We start from the raw sequence: 24,757 nt of genomic DNA, 5'->3' as shown, positions 1-24,757 counted from the left end.
TTTTAGCAGAATTAGCTAACTCATATTTTTTTTTGTGCGGCTCAGCAACCATCACAAGTTCCTCTGAGAATGAGGAGCGCAGCGCCTCCAGTGAGGTTCTGACTAAGGATGAAGGCTCGGGGGGCGGTGCTGCTGTAATGGGCCATGTAAGCGAGGACCGCCATACTGGGCCAAGCAGGAACAATCTGACTGCCCAACCAGATGAGGCCTTACCTAGAACTGACATCATGGAGCCCAGGACTCCACCAGCACCGAAGAGACCCCTCCCACCGCACCACCTTCACAGCACTTCTTCACTTGTGATGCCTCGTCCAAATTCTGTGGCAGGTACGTTTACCTTTTCTTATGTGTTCATTTGTTATGCTGCGATTAAAGGAATAGTTTGACATTTTAGATTTTGAGTTATTTGCATAATCTCTTTCTTGCAGAGAGTTTTATGAAAAGACTGTAACCACTCTCATAACTGTCCATTTAATATGAAGCTGGGGTCAGCAGCCCATTAGCATAGCATAAAGATTGGAAACAAGGGGAAACAGCTAATCTGGCTCTGTCTAAATGGAACAAAATCCACCTACCAGCACTTCTACAGCTCACTAATTAACATCTTATATTTCCTGGAGTCAACCAGCAGGAAGTCACTGCTCCCAACCAAGAAATAGTCCCACGCATAACCCCCCCCCCCCCTTAAACCACAACGTGTCGTTTTTACACTTCCATTTTCATTCGAATTATACAAATGAGGCCTAATGTGTTAATTAGTGAGCTATATAGTGAGCTCCCATCATACTGTAGATGAAGCAGGTTAATGAGCATATGAATGTGACAGCTGTGACCTGGGTGAATAATTAACAAACTGATAAATATTGACTGAATGACAAATTGATTGAATTGATTATTGACTTGACATTTTCCAGCTATTCATCTGATGCAGAGAATGCTAACTACACTTCATTGCACCATGTGCCGGTGCTCTACTTACCACTGAAGCTGGATACACACAGTGAGCAGCACCAGTTAAATGTCCTGGGAGGACTCCAGTTGTCATAAAAAATACCCCACCCCCCCTCCAGTCACGATCTTTGCTAGTACACAAGGCTCTTTTTCTTCCCTTAGATGTCAGTTCATTTGTGGTGGGAGCAAAAGAAGAGATTCCCAAAGGAGTGGATTCACAGTAACGCCTGCCAGTTTCTTCTGTCATCTGGTGCTTTCATTTAGAGACTCTTGATGAAATTCAGAATACAGATGAAGCGAGCCACATAGTACTGTAGCCGTTAGAATTTTACTCCACATTAATGCAAGATCAAAACACATATACATTATGGCATACATTAGGCAACAAGAGATAATATTAAACTTTAACTATTCCCAGATGGAAAACTGTTATACCAGCAATATTGTCAGGCTACAACACAGAAAAACAGATTACAGATGAGAGTATAATGACTGGAGGTTTTATAAACATATGCTCCAGTACTAAAAAATTTAACACAATCGCTGTCTTAGAAAATGTATTGATATAATGAAAATGTGGCCTGTAGTTCTCAACGTTCCCTGAGATAATTCAGAATGCGGCGATTGCAGGTTTAGACAGGTAACTGTTGACTACCTTTTGTGTTTCATCAACCCCTGAGTGGGCTGAGACTGGGGCCATTTTGGCAAGAAGCAAATGTGCAGTATGATGACTGTCAGTAGAAAGAGCAACTTAAACATTGTTTTTTTCTTTGTGAACAAATCAGAGGCTTAAGCTGCATAGTAACTGCATCAACTACAGATATGATGTTTCATGTTTTCTATGGTATATACTATACTATAGTATAGTCCAAGGAGTCTCTCACTATGGTCTATGGTCTATGGTCTATGCAGTAGCAACCTCTTAGGGAGACTTCTCTTATAGGGAGAAGGACTTTATTATGTGAGAGGCCAGTTCCACTGGATTATAAGGGCACTGGAGCATCCCATTTTCAACAATGGGGCATTGCAAGCACACAATGGAGGATTTAAAATTCAAGTTAAAGTCTTCAAGTTAAAGTAAAGACTTTCCAGGGGAGTTAGATGAGAACACTAATACCACTCTTACATCTGTCCATTAAATGTACGGCCACAGTCAGCAGATGGCTACCTTAACTTCTTAACTTAAAAAGACTGGAAACAGGGGGAACAGCAATCCTGGCTCTGTCTAAGGCTAAGAGAATCCACTTTCCACCATCTCTATAGCTCACTTATATATAACAGACCAATATAAGAATGGTATTGATTCTCATCTAACTCTCAGTCAGAGAGTGAATAAGGGTATTTTCCAAAATGTCAAACTGTTCCTTTAAGGTTGAAAAAGGTGCTAGATAGGTTTCTCATCATTTCATCGTTCTGGGGCTGACGCTGTAAGGGATGCTGGAGGCTTGGGCCATGGCTGCAAAGTTGACCTTTTAAAGAGATGAAGAATCAACAGGGCTTGTGGGGTAATCAACCACACTGTCATCAGCCAGGAACATAAAGGTAGGCCGTGAGTGTGGGGTAGGTGGTAGCGAACAGGGTCCCATCAGGCTGCACCGTCAAAGGTGGAGGGATGAGCTGTCCCGGTGTCCCTGTGACAAACCATCTGAAAACATGTTTTAACTCTTTCACTGTATGTTTGCTCCACTCATGCATTTGGCCTGGCTGTCTTTATCCAGCAATCTTTCTCATCCCACTCCACACCTCCTTCACACAGTTTTGCTGCAGACTGTTCTCCATCCTCTCACTGTGGAGGTTCTTTCAATCCTCAGTTCTCCACTTCAGCTCTTGCTTGTTACGACCGAACAGCCCTCTTCTACCTGTTGAAAGGGATTTCATGTTTTCAATATTCCAGGGTTTTATTTGCTTGTCCCCAATCTATTTTTTTTCTAATCATAATTATGTATTTCACACTGCAATCGATTTGTTTTGCATTGGGGAGCCCCTCATTGCTCACTGTTTACCTCATAGAGCAGGTTTCATGTGCTCTCAACAGCCTGTGAATTATCATATGGCCTCAATGGTTTTCACCCACTCTCTCTCTGTGACTCTGCTGCCGTAGGATGATGGACGCCTGCAGAGATGCTAAAATATGTCAGATTATGATCTGTGCTGAAAGAGTGGTGGAACTTTATGTGCCATAGTATTTTCAAAAAGCCTTGTTGTTCTGAGTTCTGGTGCAGTATTACACTATATAGTAAACATATTGTCAGTTACTCATTTCATGTTGTGTGGTGCACATCTGACTGTAGTGTGATTTGATAATTTGTCATGACGAAGGATTCTTAAGGACGTTGCTGGCCAGCATCTTCAGGCTGTGGCTATAATTGCTGCTTTAATGCTTTAATCCCATAACGGCTCAGAGATGAACTGCAGCTTCCTCAGATGCTCTGAGATTACCAGGGACTGCATTTAACATGTACAGCACATGATTATAGTAGTGTGATGTCATCATCTGTTGAGGGGGCTGCACTTCCTTGTCTACTGTCTGTTTTACTGGTCCATCTACAATATTTTATGAGTGCAATGTGACTCAGGCCTTTTTTTTTTTATCCCACTCTGAAGGGATTAGAGGCGGCAGTGATGCCAGATTTTCAGATTTTACAGAGGATTTCTTTTATATTAAAGCACTGAATGGATGAAATGGGCTGATCTGTGACTCGCCAGTGAAAACAAACTTAATAGTTTTCCTGTCAGACTAATTTTTCCATGCAGTTTGAGTTTTTTTTTTTTTTTTAGTAGTAATACTAAATATTTTAATACTAATGCCATTTACTATTCCATCACTTAAATGCAGATATATCCGTCCAACACAAAAATATTAATCAGAGCAGAGCTAAATATTCAGAAACCCTCTATCATTACAACCCTAGAAGTCTCAGTAAGCACAGACTCTTCCGGTTGCAGTGACTGTAATGTAGTTAGTTGGTTCTCCCAAATGCCTCGAGTCGTAAAACACTAGAACAGAGGTTCTCAACCCTTTTTTCTTGCCAACTGCTCCAAAGACAGATGAGCAGTTGACCAAGAATGACTTTTAACTGTAGCAGCCTCCATCTGAGGAGGTATGCTTTTGAGTTAAAATGCATATAGTACAGAAAAAAAAACTTTCTAAGTCATGCTGGCATGTTAGTTTCTGGGGTTTGGATCATACTCTACTTTATCTATCCCTGTTCTGTCTCCCAGGTAAATCCTGGCAATGATTAAATAAAGGCATACACTGCCAAAATAACAAACAACAAAAAACGATACAAGTAAGATGTAATTCAATGCAATTGAATAACCCTGAAGCAAATTCTCACTTACTGCAAAAAGTTCCTTTAATTGTTATGTGTTGAATTGTCTGTGGACCGATTTTAGACTTTGTTGTAGTGATGTAGTATTTAACTATAATATATAGAATGTTATGTATGTTTTGTAATTTTTACTACAGCTTATTTTGTCCAAAAGATATTCACAAAATATTTCTTCCACTAAATATTAGTACAATCAAACACGAAAACACCAGACCACGGGCTCAAAAACGAATCAACACGTCTCTGACACAGTGTCAGCAACATCACAAATTTGTAATGTTTCACAAAGATTAAATTGTCCTTATTACAGGACTGTTGTCCTGGATTATGTTTCATTGCACAGGGCTTTCTATTTTTTGTCTGTGATTTGCTGCATAATGTCATGCTGTAACAGCAGAAATAGATGATTAATTTTGCAGAAGACCACGTTTAGGAACCAAATGATTATCCAAAGCCTATTTCTTTATTTTTAAAAATAGCCTGGACTAAAGACTCTGCAAAATGTCTTGAGAACTGCAGAAAGTAAGCCTGGCTGACCTGTAAACTCTGTAGTGTGAGTGGGTGGATAGATAGGCGAATGTGGGAGTAAAAAAACTCTTTACTGTTGTTTCTTGCTCTTCTGTACGACATGTTCTTTATTTTATTTATTGTGTTGGCTTTTATGTAGTGTATTTGGTTATTACAAGAGGGTGTGCAGTCGTGTTATTGACAGCTGATACATTTTTTGCATTACTGCCGGTGATGTGTTTGAGCTGATTATCACAAATTTGGTGTCCAGACGTGTGAGACAGTATGAAACATTTGGTCATTTCACACTCATGTTAGATGGAGATTACGGGCGTGAGATGAATTGTTTTCTTTTCTTTTTCCATCTCTCTTCTCCCCTCAAGGTCAATGAGCGTATATCATTCAGTGCAACAACTGTGTATGTCTCACGTCTCCATGGATACAATAATTGACTCGAGCAGTGAATTTGACACTTGTGTGGTATGCATGTGTATCTTTGCACATTTCCTGCATCTCTCTCACACTTGTGATCCATTCCCCATCCGTTCTCTCTTTACAGCAACCAGCTCTACTCGACTGGAGGATTTGAGTTATCTGGACAACCAAAGGGCTGCTGGACACAGGGGCTCCGTCCGCAAACACAACACAGCTGGACGCACAAATGATGACTCCAAAGGTATTTTGTGGCTTAACCTCGGGGTGGGGGAAATCAGTGTCTAAATATGCAGAGACATCTGCAGAAACAACACTTCCCCCAATGTCACTGCTTAAATAACATATAGTTATCCATTTGTATTTAGCGTTAAATCTCTCCTCTCATCCAGGGAGATTGGTGGCTTTCAGACAAGCTGACATCATGCTAAAACCGCTGCTGTTCGAAGTCCCCGGCATCACTGCGGAAACACCCTTTGTCGGCCGGGATTGGCTCTTTGCACGTCTGGAGGAGGTCCTGAGGAAAACGAGCAGCTGTGAGGGACGCGGTGCTGTCATTGTGGGTAACGCAGGATCCGGCAAGACCGCTATCATCTGGCGGCTGGTGACGCTCAGCTGTCATGGCATGCGCACACCACAGGGAGGTCCCAGCATCCCTCACAGCCCCAGCTCCTCCCCTAAATGTAAGACTCCTACCTTTATTCTCAGCAGTGTAATTTGTTTTTGTGTGTATCTCAAATAATTAGCGTAAGGAAACAGTTGAATGCCAGAAGTAGAATTCATACATTCTCCAGTATGCTCCAGTAAAGTCAGATTATTGTAACATAGTGGAAGAAATACCACTTTTTGGGAAGGAGTTAGTAACTGGGTCACGCACTCTCCTTTCAAGTTCCCCCCTGAGGTCTCTCTGCTGATTGCAGTTGTGTAAGGGGACTGAGATTGTTGTTTTTTTCTTTCCATGAGTGGCACTGGAACTGTTCTTTTGTCCGGGAAAAAAAAGAGAGATAACAATCTCTCATACAACCAGTTTTAGCACATTACACAGTAAATGCACGTTGCCCGCTGTGACGTACTGGTGATTTTTGTTTTCGTAATAAAACATGAAACACCTGAAGGAATAAAAATAAAAATGGCCACAAATGCAGATTGTTATATCACCATTCAGCCTTTTCCTGTTCTATTGTACTACTGTAGTACTGCAGTATTTTTAAGATTACATTCTGAGGGCAAAGCAGTACAGAAAAAGCAAAACTATAGTTTTTGCAAAGAATACAGTGCCATTCATTTTTCAGCATCATTGTATTATTCATTGATATCTGTACTGTGTTGTCATTTTGATTTAAATTTAACAGAGGGTATAGCATGGGGTGTGAGGGACCCAGAATCATCTCTCTGCACTCTTTGAAACAAACACTCTTGCTGCCGTCTAATGTGGTTGCGCTTAATGTCATAGTTTCCAGTCTTGCTTACAGATGTACTAATTAATTGCAGCAGTTTAATTGTGTTTCTTCATTGACTTCACTCCTGACATCCCTGTGCTTACACCAGAGACTTCATCTAGCGAGTGTAAATGGCAGCTTTGGGTTTGTTGTTGTTGCTTTGTGCGCTGTGCAGGTGGGGATAGGCAGGGTAAAGCAGCCTCCAAACAGCCAGCCGACTCCCAGCCCAACCAGAGTGCTGCTGCAGGAACAAGCAATAGTACAGCACAGAGGAAGGAGGCTGTCAGATGCCTCGCTGCCAAGGTACCTCAAAACACACATTTTTGTGTTTCTATACTTTCTATACTGCACAAAAACCGAAGTGTAAATATGACAGGTCTTTATATGAGACATAGCATGTTAGTGAGCTACTGAGCTCTAAAGGTGCTGATAGACGGATCATGTTACCTTCAGACAGAGACAGGCTAGCGGTTTCACCAGGTTTCCAGTCTTTATGCTAAGCTAAGTTAACCAAGTGCTGGCTGCCGCCTCATATTTAATGAATAGATGACATCATTTAACTCTCTATGAAGAATGTGAAGCATATTTAACAAAATGCGACACTATTCCTTTAACCATCAGAACTACAAGCCTCACCCGACCCCTGACTCTTAAACCTCAATCTGACTTTAATATGAAGCCCAAAATCAACTCTTAGCCACCAGACAGACCTTTAAAGAAACATCCACACTTTTGAAATATAATAGATATAAATAAATAAATAATAATCGAATTGGTTCTCATAAAGATATAAGAGAACACACACACACACACACACACACACACACACACACACATAACCACACAGCCAAATTCTGTATAGTTCTTGTTATTCAGACTGCTGACTCACCTGCAGTTATAACAGACATAAGGAAGAAATTCTACTTACATTAGAGAAATGGCCCTAGATTTAGTTATTTGTTGTGTCTGTTTTGATAGCCCTGGAATTTAGTTTCCCTGCAATTCTCTCACCAGATTTGTAAGTACGGTAATATAATGCAGCATCACAAGCAGTGCTGTAGGGAGCTATGACTGTTACAAGTCTTCACAAAACACTGAAGAGGGATCAGTTCAAAGTGATAAACACACCTCAGCATTGTTCACTTTTATAGGGGGCTGCGCATTTGTGACATGAGGTTTTTGTTCTTCTCTCTTTTATGAGCACATGTAGAACATGCTGCTGATTGCATCACATAGATGACATGGAAGCTTCTAAATTTACTATCTTGGCCTCAATAAGAGTTTCCATGGGAACTAGTCAGAATACTTGTGATGGTGAGGATGTTCGCCCAAGTAAAATAATTGATAATGCTACTGCATATGTGGACCACTCATGGCTCAGACTTGGACCTATCTAAGCACTATAAACCCATGAATGAATACCATTATGTTTTTTTTGTACATTTATCTACAAAAATGTCCTTACAGTTTACAGATAACTACTATTAATCTTCCAGCAAGACAGTCGGTTGTTCAGTTTGGCTCCTTAGTTGCAAAAATCCCCTTTATCAGTAGTGGTATGTTTTCTCTCTTCAGCTTGCTGCCTGAATAAACCAACATGTATTTACTGCATGTGTTTTAGAGATAAATAGATTAGATTTAAGAGATAGTAATATGTTGAATGAGTGGAAACAAAGTTATGCTTCAGCTATCTCTAAGATTTCTTTGTTTACAGTTTTTTTTATTATTATTATTATTATTGTTTTTATATTCTGTGATATTAGTCTTCGAGATTGTTTGTCTCCTTTTTTATGTCTGTCGTCTGGAGGTATGAAAAGATAATGCCTTCTGAACAGATACAAACAGCATCTGAATTCCTCCACAATTTACACAAGCACTACATTACACACAGTGAAACACACAAACATACACACAATGCTACAATCAGCTGACCTCACTGTTTACAGTGATGGCAAGATATCCATTGAGGATAAATGTCCATAAAATATTTTGAAATCATTGTAAAAACTTCACTCCTTAGAGCCTCAGCAGTCGCTCCTATTCATCAGATTCAGACTTTTCAGACTTCAATATCAAAGTAATTCAGGTGGTTGTTGTCTGTTCAGTGTGAACAGGAACAGAAAGAATGACATGACTGATATTGAAGTCTGTGTGGCACCATGTGTGACTACAGTCAATGGAAACTGATGACCTGAAGTGTCAAAAGTGCGAAGAGAGCTTTTCAAATGTTTCTAAATAGCTGAGTCTTTTTTTTTTCATAGACACCTCAGACCAATTTCACATTCATCCGGTGTTCCTCCCATTAGATTCACAACCTCCAGTTTTTAAAGAAAATTCATGCATTATGGCCTTAGCAACTGTGATTTGTATTTTTCCACTGCTAAAACTTGCTGGTCTATTTCAATGCATTTCCACCCTGACCATTAACTGTTACATTTTTGTGAAATGAACAGATACAGATAGCAGCTTTACATTGTGTCCCTATTTTCTTTCGTTTTTCACCCGCCTCTTTCTCCTACCAGGTGGTAGCATACCATTTCTGTCAGGCCGACAACACCTACACCTGCCTTGTACCGGAATTTGTGCACAGCGTTGCCGCCCTGCTGGCCAGAGCTCCACAACTCGGCCCGTACAGGGAGCTACTGGTACAAGAGCCTCATCTACAAAACACACTCAGCCTGCGATCCTGCGTTCAAGACCCCATCGCTGCCTTCAGAAAGGGTGTCTTAGAGCCTATAGCCAGCCTGCGCAAGGGTAATGAAGTTTTCACACACACACACACACACACACACACACACACACACACTTAGAGATAAATGTGATAATGTGATATTCAAATTTAAAGACCCTTTAAAGTTTAAAATAGTATCAGTTTTAAGGTGGAAAACTGTCTGCTTCCCTCACACTGCAATTAGGGAGCTTGCTGCCATCTCCTGTGTGAAATAGCGCATTAATGACTCTGTGATGGGCCCATAGATTATTTTCCCTAGTTAAGGTCAGCGATTTGAAACACTGTAGAGTGTGAAACAGATGTTAGGTCATTTACATAGGAAATGATGAGTGTTATTTTTGCCCCGGTGAATCATCAGCATCCCACAGGATTTCAAGGTCACAAAATACTCTGGAGAGGCTGCGAATGTTATGGGCATATTAGCCAGCTCAGTTTCTCATGATACAGTTAGTCAGCCAGATTGATGTGTTATTATGGCCAGGCCCTCCACAGTCTGAGCAGAGGAGTGTTTTGTCTACTCCATCTCTATTAAGCAGGTTAGTAAAAAATGGAGAGCCCTTGTGCCTGAGTGTATGAGACCTCACAAGCTTGCAGGGATGCAGTGACAGCTTAGATGATGTGAAACATGATGGATATGTCCTGTTTCCAGCTAATAAACAGCAATGGCCTCTAGCCTCTTTCAGCAGAATATAATCAATATCAGCAGTTGGTTGTTTTCTCAACATATCCTGTGCTGGAAATCAAAGATGATCCCAGATTCAGCCATGAAAGCCACAATAAAACTGTGATACGTTTTTCCTTAATACATGCTAATTGCATGGCTAATATAATATATCTGGTGTTTAGATATGCTTCAACCTCCTATCCTGTTTTCTCTCTCTTTTCATCTGCTCAGAGCGGAGACTACCTGAAGAAGACTACATCATTTTGGTTGACAGCCTTAATGAGGCAGAATTCCATAAACCAGACTATGGGGACACCATTGCCACTTTCATCACCAAGATAATCCCAAAATTCCCACCTTGGCTTAAATTGGTGGTCACAGTTAGGACAGGCCTGGTGGTGAGTGAGATTTAAGTAACACATTTTCTCATTTACTCTGGGGGTATCTAGCCACACATTTAGCCTCCAGTCCAATACAATGGAAGTGAATGGAATTTCATTTGTGGTCCTCACATTATTGATTGGTCTCATCCCACTGTCCAGACCTATGCAGGTTAGGTTAATTGGTGACTCCAAAACTGTGTGTGACTGTATGTGTGAGAACGGTTGCCTATCTATATATGTTAGCCCTGTGACAAACCAGCAAATTGGAGTAAAGGAGGTTGGGATGTGTGTCATACTCATAAAATAGCTTTTCTTCAGTCCCATAAAATTATGCGGATGTAAATCCTTCCTGGTTTAAAAAATGAATTACTGGAAGACTAATAATTGACCTTGTTTGCAGATTGAGGTGTACTGTTAATTATTTTAGAGATATCTCTTTTATAATGGTGATGTATGGGGAGAATGCTTTTTGGGGGCACAATGATTTTTTTTGCTGCGGTACCATAGTTGACCCCTGGCAGCAAGACTGACTGGTGGCACTGTGTCAGACTTTATTAATATATAAATGGGTGTACCCCACCTCTCACTCAGTGTAAGCTGGGACAGGTCCAAGACTCCTGTGACCCTGAAAGAATAAGTAAGTTTAGATAATAGCTTGGATGGACAGATGTGCATTTCCAGACATAATGGCCCAGTTACTGTGGATAATCCACAGATCTCACTGTGAACAATTTTATTGGAAGTACATTCTACCCAAAAGAAAAAAAAAAAAAAAGACTGTTTGTGAAAGCTGTTGACAATGAGGTCTTTGATTATTAGAAGTAACAAGGATGCTGTGTCTCTAAAAAAGATGTTGCCTTTGAATTATTTAAATGTGATTTTTAGATGCTTTTAGTGCTTCAAATGAAATTCTTCTCATCTCAATTGTATTGGGATGTAGACTCTTGTGTGCTGAAGTTCTTCTTTCTTTTTTGCACTAGTGCCTAGCAAAACTTTTATGCCAGAAGAGCAGTGCACACTTAATTAGATGTAGGCAGATATCCCAAAACCTGGGCAAAACTTGGCCAGCTAGCACTGTAGTTGAGTTAAAAAAAAAAAAAAAAAAAGATTTTGTAATTTGGATGAACTGACCTTTTTAAGTTTCACCTTCCCTCTCATTACCCAGATCACAGAGTTATTCTCAACAGTTGCATCTTTGGTCTTTGCTCCCAGCGCTCGCTGTGTAGTTTGATGTTGTGCTTTTGCTGCCATGGTATAGACATTGTGGCTTTTGGCACTGTTGAGCTCTCTAGTCTGATGTATTTTCTCAATCTGGTTGGTAATCCCACCAAACAGCAGACGCATCTGTCCAATGCCAAAGCCAAGTCTCCAAATGCTGCATGGATTACGCACTGAATGGATGGTAATACTACTGGGAGTCTGGCGCTTGACAGCCAGCCAGCCAGTTACATAATTGGATTTGTGTTTGGGAATACGCAAAACACATTTGGGGTCATTTTTTCTTCATGATGCATTTTAAGTCAGCAAACATTAATCACCAAAATTTAAAGATGAAGAGTACATTTATTATCCCACCTTCTCAGTATCCCCGCTTCCTGATTGGATCATCTTTCACCCATGTCACAGCAGGTGCTTACTCTTATATAACAACCTGGATATTTCACAAACTGTTGTGAAAGGGTGCACCATCAAAGTGGAGCACAGTTCACGACCACAAACCAGCTGAACCAGAATGTCAGTCTTTGTTAAAGAGGAACTGAGCTGCAACAACATGGATTCTTTTTCTTTGATCAGTCATAGCTGGTTTTGGCCGGTGTTGAGCAGTTGAGGATGGCAAGAGAGGAGATGAAATGTGAATCTGAGAGATGCCTGTGAGCAATGTTGGAGCTTGAGTCATTGTCACACCATTTACTGTACTGTATCCCATGGCTCTGCGTGAGTCAGAGGCAACAGCATCTGAGGAACGGGTCCTGATTTTGGTGCTTTTAATTTGTCCTTTGCTAATGCATCAAAGACATGCTACCTTCAATTCTTTAAATACTGTGTTTGTGTTTGTGTTTGTGTTTGTGTTTGTGTTTGTGTTTGTGTTTGTGCCTGTGCGTGGTAACCGTTTTAACAGTATTTCACTAATAGCTTATCTGTTTTCTTTTTCTGCAGGAAATCACCACCCTCCTTCCCTTCTCTGGCATCTCTCTGGACATCCTGCCAGACAGCAGTGATCTGGGAGCTGACCTGAGTGACTACATCCATCACCGGGTCAGCAGCAGCACTCAGGTCGCCACTAACGTCACCACACCGACGGGCTCTGCCCCTGATCCATTGCTTCTCAGCAAGTTCAGCAGCCACCTGTCAACACGGAGCCACGGCTCCATCCTTTACCTTCAGCTGACCCTGGATTTGTTCCACAAAGGTCACCTGGCTCTGAAAGGAGGAAACTACCTGGTGGTGCCTGTCTCCCTGTCAGAGGTCAGACATTTAGGGCTTTGATGCCCATCAAGAATGATTATTATTATCCATCACTTTTTCAAAGCTATTTCAAAATAGTTTGATAGTTGAGATGGTAAATGATAGTTAAAGGTAATGGACAAACTGTTGAAATAGCTAGATGTAATGCCCCTATAAGTCGAGCATTTTAGGATAAATCTGACAAAAAAGGTGTGGGAACCACAAATGTGGAGTAATGTGTGTTTTCTTTAACTTATCAGTTCACTTACTATGTAAACTATAGTGAAATCCCCTCTTAAAGGACACATTTTACCTTGAGTGTATTTTTGGACCCATCCTCCTCCTCCTCCTCCTCCTCCTCCTCCTCCTCCTCATCATCTGGTCAAGTTCACAGTCTAACACTTAACACTTGTCAGTCTTCCTGGTGAGCTGTCTGCCGTGAAATGGCATCTCACTGAAGGCTGAAGCTATCAGTGCCCATAAACTCCCGCCACAAGGTACAAAGGCGGCAGCCATTGTTCAGGCATGTTGTTCCTCAAAAAAGGGAAAAGATGTTCTCACATCCTGCTCACATCAATAAAAGATAGAAAAAAATGTCAGGATCTAAGGCTTTTAATATAAAGTGCCAAAAGTAGTCCACAGTGACTAAAGTAAATGACAGATGTATTTTAATGTTACATAATCATCAGTGTAAAATAGGACAACAGATGAGCAAGTGTTGTGCTGCATTCACGTGCTGCTCGGATTGTCCCATTTTCCGAGTTAGCTGTGTTCATGTGCTTTTAAGTCAGAAAGTGGAAACAACATGGAGGCTACAAAGAAGATGTGCAGTATTTCATTGCTCAGAGCATTAAAACAACATGCTGATAGCTGTTTCCAGTATTCGCGTTACTTATAATTAGGATTACTGCTAATAAATAATTTTTATAAGGACAGCAACTAACGTTTACCATCTAGTAGCATATTAAAAACTACATGTTCGCAAAAAAAAATGGATATGCAATTCATGAACTTGCACCATTCATCAAAAGTTTCTCACCATCAACCAAACATTTATTTTCATCCACCTTTTTTCTAAGGATATCAACAACATCAACAATCTGGCCAGTCATGATCTAAAAATGTTTTAATGGATGTGGCATAAAGGTGTGCTAAAAATGTGGAGGCCCAAGAAGTGGACGGTGGCAGTTAGAAATGAGAACTTGTGTGAAAGTATCATTTAGTAGGATTAACCTTTTCAAAGATAATACTTTTGTTTTTTTCCCCTATTGTTGCTATTGTTTTGACTTACAGGTGAACTTCCAACAAAGTTGTTAACACAGTAAAGATCCAGGTTCAATGATACCTAAAGTCTACGAGATGTGACTTATCAACTAAAATCATGGTGGGAAATTGGAAGCCACTGCTGGCTAGCTTCTATTTTTATAGCCACGACTAGCCAAACAGAAACATCTAATATGTAGGACCAGATCATGTGATAATTTAAAAGTCAATAAGGACCAACCAAATACAGCATTACCCGCAGTTGATTTGCACAACCCAGCTCAACGCTGGCCACATCCACAGGAAATGATATACATCCCAAAACATCACTGACAAACTTAGATTCGGCAAAGAGGTTAAGTGTGTACGCACAGTCACAAACAGACTATTTAGAAATGATTTATATGTAGTTAAAATTAAAATTGCATATTTTATTAAACTTTAACTAACTATAGAAAAATAATCTTTTCTGTTAAGTTGTAGATCCATTACAGTCAACATCATTAGCAACATGTACTAACCTAATTTATGAATATCTGTTAGGTGTACCTGCTGATGTGCCGTGTGAGCTTTCCGGATAAAGAGGTCTTTGAACGGATACTTCCGGTGCTAAATGTGGCGCTGGCGTCTCTGCACCCACTGACTGATGAACAAATGTTCAGGGCACTGAATGCAGGCAGTGTGAGGGGGGAGCTGGAGTGGAAGGACTTCCAGCAGAGATTAGACAGCCTGGCTGGATTCATGGTAAGACTCTTGATATGACTGTGTGGAAGGGTACATAATGACTCAAGCTTTTGTTTGAATGTCGTGTTTGTTTTGCTATGAAGTAAATTCATAAATTTACATGTACAAATTTAGAAGTAGTTTTTATCTAAAAGAATTACAGTATCTAGATGGACAATAAGGGACAGGCTGTCTGGGGGTGGGAGATGAGCGGGGGGGGGGGGGGGGGTCGCATGAAGTAATTGTACCTTTACATTTAAGAAATGATCTGCATCCTTTATGTTTGTAGGTTAGACGCCGGGATGGCACACGGATGCTGTGTCATCCCTCCTTCAGAGAGTGGCTGGTTTGGAGAGCAGATGGAGAGAGCACAGACTTTCTCTGTGACCCGAGGTGAGACTGTAGGTCAAAGGTGACACAGCAGAAGAGTGTTAAGATGCGTGTACTTTAAGTCAGTTGTGACATAAGACATGGTGTGTAAATTGTTGTCGAGGAGGTTTGTCAAGATTAGAAATTCGGTTGATGCATGAATGCCATTTCTGATGACTATCTGCATGTCTACAGGAGTGGGCACGCTCTCCTGGCCTTCATGTTCTCCAGACAGGAGGGCAAGCTGAACCGGCAGCAAACTATGGAACTGGGACACCACATCCTCAAGGCTCACATATTCAAGGTAACATGAACTGTGACACTGTGTACTGTATATAACTTCTTATGTAGGTTTATGACTGGAACTGGTTGTACCTAAGCCCTTTTGATTCTCCTCGATTCCCAAAGGCTTCACATAAACAAGATCCTACACTTTACTGAATATAACTGCATAAAAACACACACACAAATAATAGTGAACCCCTGTTCCTATCATCACCCACACACATTAGCACTACTCATAAACATAAACGCCCACGGTACAGTGAATGTTGTACTGTTTGCATGCATGGCTCGGAATCTGTACGTACTGCTTTTCTCCTGGGACACAATTCAAATTCTGCACCACAGATCTCATCTGAGCAACCTTAATCTCTCTCTATTCATCTGTGCCTCTCTCTCTCTCTCTCTCTCTCTCACACACACACTAACAGGGTCTGAGTAAGAAGACAGGTGTGTCCTCCAGCGTTCTTCAGGCCATGTGGGTGAACTGCAGCACAGACAGTCTGTCCGCTGCGCTGGCTTCCCTGAGGAACCTATATACACCTAACATCAAGGTGACATACACATGCTCTACATTAAAAAAAAACAACATACAAACCCCCCAAATATATGGTCTTATATGCATTTATATACACATATACATATATATACTATTCATTATATTTATCCTGCAGGTAAGTCGTCTGTTGATGCTAGGCGGCGCTAGTGTGACCTGGTGCACAGAGGTGATAGGACATGCCCCCATCCTGGCAGTCCATGCCCACCTGGGACATGTGGAGATGGTCGCTCTGCTGCTTGAAATGTGGGCTCCTGTAGATGGGACCACCGACAGCGGCATGACGCCCCTCTGTCTGGCCGCCGCTGCAGGACATGCCGACATCGTCAGTCTGCTCTGCAAGAAAGGGGCCAAGGTCAGTGTCATTTCTGTGCAAAGAGGAAGAGGGACAAATTTGGGTGTGGAGGGCGTGACCAGCATAATTACCATGGCAGAACACTGTGTCTCTCAGTACCTTTACACCGGATGATATCCTGAACAACCCTGGTTTTACACTCACCACACTTTCAGGGTCTATTCTGGGAGACAGATGACATAAACAGGCCCGATCTAGGCCAGAGTATTACAGGCAGTGTTGTAAGTCCTTCTGTGTACCCCTCTGTGCCAGGTGGGCCATGCTGATAAGAATGGCCAGTGTGCGCTGGTCCATGCCGGGCTGAAGGGCCATGCAGAGATCATCAACATCTTGCTGGGCCAGGACTGGGGAGCAGAGATCCCCGCTGACCCACAGCAGCACCACAGCAATGAGACTGTGACTGGGAAAACACAGGCAGCACAACAGACGGTTACAGCTGCAGCTAGTGTGGGACACTTACAGGTACGTATCAGATGAAGGTCCTAATGACAAAAACGTTCCTGACACTCTGCTGAAATGAATTTTTTAATGTAGAGCACAGTGCCTTTCCTTGCTTGATGTGGAGGATTTATTAAATGCAGTTTGCTGTCTGCTGTGGTCAAGGTCCGTGGGTGCTTTGGTTTTCTTTTTGCACAGCAAGCCAACAATACAGAGGACTGTAAAATTGTGTTTTTCTGCAGGTGGTGAAGAGCTTGCTGGACTTGAAAGATGAACAGCTGGCAGTGCAGATGGATGGTCACGACTCTCTCTGGGGAGAAACGGGTGCATTTCTCCTATCAGTCAGATAAATTTAGCTTTCTCACCTCTTTCTGTCCATCACTGTGGGTCTACAGTCATGCTCAAGGTCGTCAGGGTTGTATCTCAGGCACATTCTAGCTCCGTACAATGAATAAACATTAAACAGCCAAGTTACTTGTATGTGGAGCCTCAGTGAATGGGAGTACGCTACAATAGATACAACATATGAGGAGCTCAGAGGCGTACAGAGCAGCAGAGACACATTTACATTATGATTTTTAGGGTGCTCTGGTTGATGTCAAATAGTTGATTCGATTGTAAAGTTTTTTTTGGGGTTTTGGCAGAAAGGGAGCATCACATTTATCACACAGAATATCTTGTCCAGCCACATTTGTAGCATCTAAAAAGCATCTGTTATTCAATTGTAATAGTTTTACCTCTATCACAGACACAGATGTGCAGCTTGCAGAATTCTGTTAGGTCCATTTCCTGAAAGCATGTCGGATGAAGCCTGTATCTCTGCCTACAGCACCATTAGACTGTAATTCTATTACACAGTCCCCCTTCAGTGCTGAGATAGAAAAAGTGTGAGCACGACAGAAGCTGCACAAAAGTCGACTTAAACAAAGACAACTAGACAGTATTTTTGTTTTTTTCTGTGTCTCAAATATGCTGATAACTTCTCTTTAAAGGCATTATTACACAATGGATTTGTTAGCTGAGACATGTGGTCACATGAAACATGATGTTATTTATCAAGGGTACTTAGAGGTTAGAGAACGGCATCAATACCCTGCCGCCATCCTCAGCCGCCCCATTAGCTGAAGGACTCGCAAACTAACAAAAGGACCGAATGCCCATTGTTTATCAAAACAACACTGGCTGGTTAGGGAGGGTTCAATGTATCTAGCGGGTAGAGTTATGGTTGTAAATAATTGTATTTTGTTTGATTTTGTTGTTGTAGAGGATGAAGAAGAAGGAGGAAGTGCAGGTGTTTTTTTTAGCAACTATGACCTGTAGTACTTGTCAGATATCTAGATTTGTATTAAAATGGTAAATATCAAAACATTGCATCAGCAAAATGTTAAATTTCAACACAGATATACTATAAAGAGCTACACCACCTGTGTTAAGATCAAATAGATTATGGAAATAGCCGGTCTTGTTTTTCTCTCAGTTTCTCACTCCTGCTTCTACTTCTCTCTTAAACATGTCAATTACATATTCTTCTCCGCCTCGTGGTCTCATCTCTATGCCGACCCGCTGTCAGTGCTGAGCGCGGCAGCAGGGAGAGGCAGGATGGAGATGTGTGTGTTCCTCCTGGAGAGGGGGGCAGGGCTGGAATTACCAAACCGCAGAGGGATGGTCCCGCTGCTTAGTGCCACCAAACACGGACACACACAGGTGAGTTTTCTGGCATTTTTCTGTCATAGAATACTTTGACGTTTATTGGCATTTTTATGTCTAATAATATTATTTCTTCTCATGGCTTGCCATGCTATGACGTTTATATGACCTTTAATGCCTTAATATACTATCATGTTTTTTTGATGTTTTATGCCATACTATACTATGATGTTTTTTTGGCATTTTTATGCCAAATTATATTATTCTGTCTCATGCCTTGCCTTACTATGATGTTTATACAACCTTTCATACCATAATATACTATGATTTTTTTTTGACATTTTATGCCATACTATACTATGACGTTTTTTGGCATTTTTCTGCCATAGTATACTTTGATGTTTTTTGGCATTTTTATGCCAAATTATATTATTCTGAGTCAATGGCACAGGATTGTCTTCACTTTACTGGTTCTGTGTTTTTTGTTTTGTTTTCATTTTTTCTGGATAATTTTCCGCCACTTCCCAGATTGTAGAGTTGCTGCTGAAGCAAGGCGCAGACATCAACGTCAGCGACAAGCAGGGTCGCACTGCACTGATGCTGGCTGCGTCCGAGGGCCACACCAGTACTGTTGAACTCCTGCTGTCAAAGGGTGAGAGTCCCCACCTTCCCCAGTGATATCCCAAGTATGTTTGATGAATGTACCTGAACTGTAGAGCAACATTTGTATTGTTTTGTGGTCCCAGGTGCCTCTCTGTCCTCTGCTGATCAGGAGGGGCTGACTGCACTTAGCTGGGCCTGTCTGAAGGGCCAGAAAGGTGCAGTGCAGGTTCTTGTGGAGGCCAGCGCAGACCTGAACCACCCAGACAGACAGGGACGGACTCCTCTTGATCTGGCTGCTCTTAACGGGGATGCAGACACAGTGGGTTTCATGCTGCTGTTTAGATATTTAGATAATATTGACAATGGAAAATTAAGACTCCAGATGCCTGTGTTTATTTAAAATACTCTTACTTACATACTGCAAATGTTCCTTACATTCCCTTGTTGGGATGAAGTTTATGTAGTTAAGTCACTACGTGACAGTAAGTTGTAAAACATTACAATTGTTGAAAGATGATAAGCAAAGTACAACATATAATAACTGTCTCACAACAATGCATTTTTGGCAGTTTAAGAAATGAAATGAAATGAATCATAATTACCGAGATAATGATGATAATAATTTTCCCTGCAAGACTGGACGTCAACTTGCAATCCCAGCTCATGTGGAGTAAAAAAACATGTCCTGATTATTTTTAGACTCTCACTAATGTAATCTGTTGATCAGCAGGAGGGTAATTAAAATTATCTGATGATCATAAATTTGCATGTAGTGTGTAATCAACTAATGATTTAAATATCTAAGAACTTGTTCATTGCCACAATATTAACTATAAGTATATAATGTTGTTGTTATTCGATGTGTGGCCAGGTACATTGCCTGGTGGAACATGGAGCGGTGCTGGAGAGAGCCGACAACAACAGTACCAGAAGTTCAGACCGGACGACAGGCTGCCAGAACCCGGCACTTGTGGCGTCGCTGCTGAAGAAAGGATCCAAGACGGGTATAAACACTAACCATAACAGCTCTGCAGTCAATTACACCTCTAGGAGTTTAACATTCAAAACAAAAACCATTTAACATCCTACCACACAGTGTAACAGCTCCACAAACTGCAGCACGGCTTCTAAAATTAGCATTAAGTTGAATCGACACCTCTCTGGCCAAATTCACTACTAAGTGTAATCACATTTGTATCTGACTTAAACCAATCAATGAAGACTCAGCTCGCTTGCATTGATTTGTATTATGTGCCACACTTTTGCACCTGCTCGCTCTGCATTAATATTACTTTACACTTGCCTAGTTTACTTCCATACAGTATCTTGTTACTTACCTCTTGTTATTCTGCAACACCTGCAGTTTTACATCCACCTCTCTAACTCTCTCTTCGCCTCTCTCTCCTTCTCCTTCATCAACCGAAAGGCTACAGAACGGCTCAGCATGATCGATCAGGTACATGATTTATGTATGGCGCAAAGTAAAAGAGACAAGGCGAGGCAGATAATAGAAAGATAAATATTTTTACCATCTCATCAGGTCATGCTACATGGGCTATGGCTTCCTCCAAACCAGACATTCTGCTCATCCTGCTGCAGAAGCTGATGGAGGAAGGGAACATGCTTTACAAGGTATGTTACGGTGGATGATGTACACTGTGTGTTGTGAGGGCATGGCAAACCTTGCAGCCTTTAAGTTGAATAAACTTCAAACAAGATGTTTTAATGGATTAGTCTTCCCTTACCCTTCCTGTCCGTTTCTTTCTCTCCTTCTTCTTGTGTGTTTCTCAGAAGGGACGTATGAAAGAGGCAGGCCAGCGTTACCAGTATGCCCTGAGGAAGCTGCCTCGTGAGGGGCAAGGAGAGGAGCTGAAAGGGCTCAAAGACCTGCGGGTCTCCCTCTATCTAAACCTTTCCCGCTGCCGCAGGAAAACCAATGTAAGGTCCACAGCAGTATCAAACTGCTCATGCACTATTTAACACTGGCCGGTTTATTAGACGCCGAGGGGATGGCAAGAGGGCTGGCAAGGAGAGGTAGATGGTAGATATATAATTTATCTGAATCAACATAAAAAAGCTGACATGAGCACCAATATAGCTCGCTGCAAAAATATCCCTGCTTTTCAGATCTAGTTGCATGTCTCCCTGGTAAACAGAACGTACATGCAAGACCTGGAAGCAGGTGGTGACATAATGAATAACTGTGTGCTGTTAGTGTGGAGATAGATGTGTGTGGCCTGCAGCCAGGTTTGGAACCCACCCTGGTGATGACAGACGTCCTAACAGACTGTGTAAAAATGCCATCCTTAGGGTCACTGTGGCTGATGAATAATGGAGCAGATAATGTGATGTGATAAGGTCACTCTCTCTGGCAGACCAAGCGCACTCACTTTCTCTGTGTCTCTACAGGGGCTTATTTACAGTGGACGTGCAAGTGGGCTGGCTAAATCCACATATTATATCAGAACGCAGGCAGTAAGGGCCAGCGGAGAGACTACATGATACCATCATTAAAGATTCAACGGCAATGTTCACAATCTCACATTCGAGGCTGCCATTTTGACCGTACTCTCAAGGACAGAATCGCCATGTGTTTGTGTCATTAAATATTCACCTGAGATGTGTGATGATGAGAGCAGTGAAAACCTGCAGGAAAACAAGCAGCTCTCTGTTTCTCTTCCTCTCTTTCTGTTCCTGGTCTATAAAAATGATTGCAGCATGAGTTCTCTTTCATTATACAAGCTTCTATCTTCAGATCCATATAATGAAGACGCAAACACAATTTTTTATTGGAATGGCCTCGCATTATTTCTGCAAAGCAAACATTTTCCAATCTAGTCACAGCAATAAGGAGGGCTTGTTTTGTTTCTTTTAACACTATGTACTCTGTCTAATGCTGAAAATTGAAACTTAAATGCTAAATAGACTTTTCTATCTGAACAGGATTTTGGCATAGCTGAGGAGTTTGCAACAAAAGCCCTGGAACTCAAACCCAGGTCTTATGAAGCGTATTATGCCAGAGCACGGGCCAAGAGGAGCAGCAGGTACAAAAATATTAAATGGAGTATATTAATTCAAAGCAGAATCAATTTGCTCAATGGAAAGTTGTTGTTGCGAGAATCAGCAATGTCTCCGTGGCGCTGTAAATGAAGTATTTTTAAAGTTCCTTTGTTCATCTTCTCTCTGCTCCCCAGGCAGTTTGCTGCAGCGCTGGCAGACCTCCACGAAGCAGCACGACTCTCTCCGTCCAACAGGGAGATACGGCGCCTGCTTGCACGGGTAGAGGAGGAATGCAAACATCACCAGAAGGCATCAAGCAACAACTCAACACAGGGCTACAACAGGGACCCTCACGCCCACCACCACCACGGCACAGAGGAGGAGACAGACGTCTATTCACAGGGAAGTCTGGAGAGGCAAATCCCCACGGAGCAGACTGATGCAGAGAAGGAGGAAGAGAAGGAGGAAGGTGAGGAGGTGAGCCTGCAATGTGGGAAAAGCCCAGAATTTTGGCCTCTGAATCCGTACGCTCCAAACAGGACTCTCCCTGGAGGCGTGGCCTTTGGTTTACCAGATCAGGCGCCATGTTTCCCTCAAGAGGAGTATGTACAGAACCAACTGTTTGTGGACATGCCTGAGCCTGTTCCTGCTATCAACAGGCAGACCCAAAGCCAAGGCAGCAGGACTCATCACCACTGCCACTCCCTCCAGTCAGGGAACAGAGTCGGGGGCAGGCCTCTTTCTCTGTGCGGCCCTTCCAGTCCTCTGCCAGGCAGACACATCTCCACCTCACTGAGGCCTGCACCGGTGCTGGGTATTGACATCGGCCCTGGATCAGCCAACGAACACTCTGGACACAGCCCCACTGAGCTCTATCACCCCATGTCCCCCAACAGCTCCTCCCCACCGGGACCTCTTCAGATGTACCAGCCCCGTTCCTCCAGCTTCTCCAGAGGATCTGACAGACTCTCCACCCACTCTGTGGCTCTGGATGGCCTGTCTCTTGCTCTGGGGTCTAGTATGGAGGTTAGGAGGGAGAGTGGAGGAGGGGGCACAGCAGGCTCAAGGGGCTCTAGCTCCAGCCAAGCCTCCAGTGGGAATCTGTCGGACGGTGGCAGGCAGCAGGTGCTGGATGCCCCGTGCCCCATCAAGAGCAGTGGTAGCTTCAAAACAAAACCTGAGCTAAAGCCCCGGCCCTTCATGGGAGTAATGGACAAAGCAGTGCGAGTCCAGGGCCAGCAGACCCCTGGCCTGGGCCGACAGGGGCAGGGAGGAGGAGGAGGAGGAGGAGGAGGAGGAGGAGGGGTGGAGAGTTTCAGTATGTCAGTCATGGAGTTCCAAGGGTTGAACAATGAGTTCAAGCGTGCCTCCTTCCAGGAGCAGCTCTCTGTAAGTCAGGCCAACAGCCAGCAGCACTGCCGGGAGTTTGGAGAGCGGCTTCACCAGCGAGAGGCCAGAGGCACCACATCCTCCCAGTTGCGCTTTCCTGACGGGAGGCACAGACAGGCGAGCCTAACGAGGGACAACCCAGCTCTGCATATGGCTCCCATCAAGCCCAAACGTTCGTTTATAGAGTCTAACGTCTGAATATAGTTTATCAAAGCACAGATACAGGCCGTTTTCAACAAACTCTGTCCCACATAAGGTAGCAAGGGAGACTGGTTTGAGAACAGCTCCCTTCCCTGAGCCTGTTTTGTAGAGTTATGCTGCTGCACTGCATTTACAATCTAGAACCAGTGTTCAACTCAGGCTACTACGCTTTTGCTTACATGTCTACAGCTACACTAGTGTATTCAAGAAAACCAGACATACCTTAAGTAGGGATTTAAAAAAATTAGGTAGTATATTGTCTCAAGTTTTAATTTATTATATCAAACATAGAAGTCAGAGAAAGCTTTGTGCACGAATATACGAAACCTCATGCTGTTAGTTGCAGGATATGACCATTTCTATTGTCAAGTGTCTTTTAAAAAACATTTATATTTGTACGGTGTACACTATATTTGCAGATTATATATTTCCCTGTAAGTGGTTATCTGTCAGCATTACAGGCTTCAAAAAATACTTTCTGTACTTTAGATTCTTTTTCTTGGTACATTTGATAAAAAAAGCACTGTAAATGACATTGTTGGAAACTTCTTGTCATAATCTAATATTGACTTGATTGCTTAAATATTCACAGTATATGTTATTTATTTTTGCATAGCAGAGGACATATTCATATGAAGTGTTTATTGGGACAGAGAGAGAGAGCATTTACACAGTCAAGGATAAAAAAACTTAAGAGACTTCTTACACTGCTGTATGTCCATAGTTGTCATATATCCTTTTGAGTCATACTATGGATTACAGAATGTTACCACATTATTATTGTGGTATAATAAAACATGAATGGAAGAATACATTTCTACATCTACTTCTTTCACAGTATAATCAATGAAATGTTGCCTAAGCTTCAGAGTGTGTATGGATGGATAAAAGGTCTTGTCCTTTGACATTATAACTTTACTTATCAAAACTGACATTTAACCAAGCCATCAAAATAAACTGCTTGTATAATAATATGAAGTTTGCAATTTCTGAATATTGCGAAAATGCCTTCACTGTCATTAATCTCATGAAATGCTGGATGTTCAG

General features: G+C 42.1%; 1 protein-coding gene across 2 annotated transcripts in view; it reads left to right on the top strand.

The window, feature by feature from the left end:
* LOC130181776 (protein TANC1-like) overlaps positions 1–24,524 on the top strand; it is a 33,112-nt gene extending 8,588 nt beyond the window's left edge. For both annotated transcript variants that reach the window (XM_056396312.1, XM_056396227.1), the window contains exons 7-29: positions 46–327; positions 5,350–5,466; positions 5,615–5,905; positions 6,837–6,964; positions 9,184–9,415; positions 10,288–10,454; positions 12,597–12,905; positions 14,691–14,891; positions 15,160–15,263; positions 15,435–15,543; positions 15,953–16,075; positions 16,196–16,432; positions 16,685–16,894; positions 17,113–17,194; positions 18,441–18,574; positions 19,046–19,169; positions 19,264–19,439; positions 19,992–20,124; positions 20,547–20,576; positions 20,661–20,752; positions 20,912–21,058; positions 22,064–22,164; positions 22,315–24,524. In XM_056396312.1, coding sequence (XP_056252287.1) covers positions 46–327; positions 5,350–5,466; positions 5,615–5,905; positions 6,837–6,964; positions 9,184–9,415; positions 10,288–10,454; positions 12,597–12,905; positions 14,691–14,891; positions 15,160–15,263; positions 15,435–15,543; positions 15,953–16,075; positions 16,196–16,432; positions 16,685–16,894; positions 17,113–17,194; positions 18,441–18,574; positions 19,046–19,169; positions 19,264–19,439; positions 19,992–20,124; positions 20,547–20,576; positions 20,661–20,752; positions 20,912–21,058; positions 22,064–22,164; positions 22,315–23,707 — 4,922 coding nt within the window. In that variant the 3' untranslated portion in view covers positions 23,708–24,524. The remainder of the gene's footprint in view (positions 1–45; positions 328–5,349; positions 5,467–5,614; positions 5,906–6,836; positions 6,965–9,183; positions 9,416–10,287; positions 10,455–12,596; positions 12,906–14,690; positions 14,892–15,159; positions 15,264–15,434; positions 15,544–15,952; positions 16,076–16,195; positions 16,433–16,684; positions 16,895–17,112; positions 17,195–18,440; positions 18,575–19,045; positions 19,170–19,263; positions 19,440–19,991; positions 20,125–20,546; positions 20,577–20,660; positions 20,753–20,911; positions 21,059–22,063; positions 22,165–22,314) is intronic.
* Positions 24,525–24,757: the final 233 nt, after the last annotated feature.

Source organism: Seriola aureovittata, chromosome 1 (genome assembly GCF_021018895.1).
Source record: "Seriola aureovittata isolate HTS-2021-v1 ecotype China chromosome 1, ASM2101889v1, whole genome shotgun sequence".
Classification (NCBI taxonomy): domain Eukaryota; kingdom Metazoa; phylum Chordata; class Actinopteri; order Carangiformes; family Carangidae; genus Seriola; species Seriola aureovittata.
This window is presented reverse-complemented; position numbering and strand designations above follow the sequence as displayed.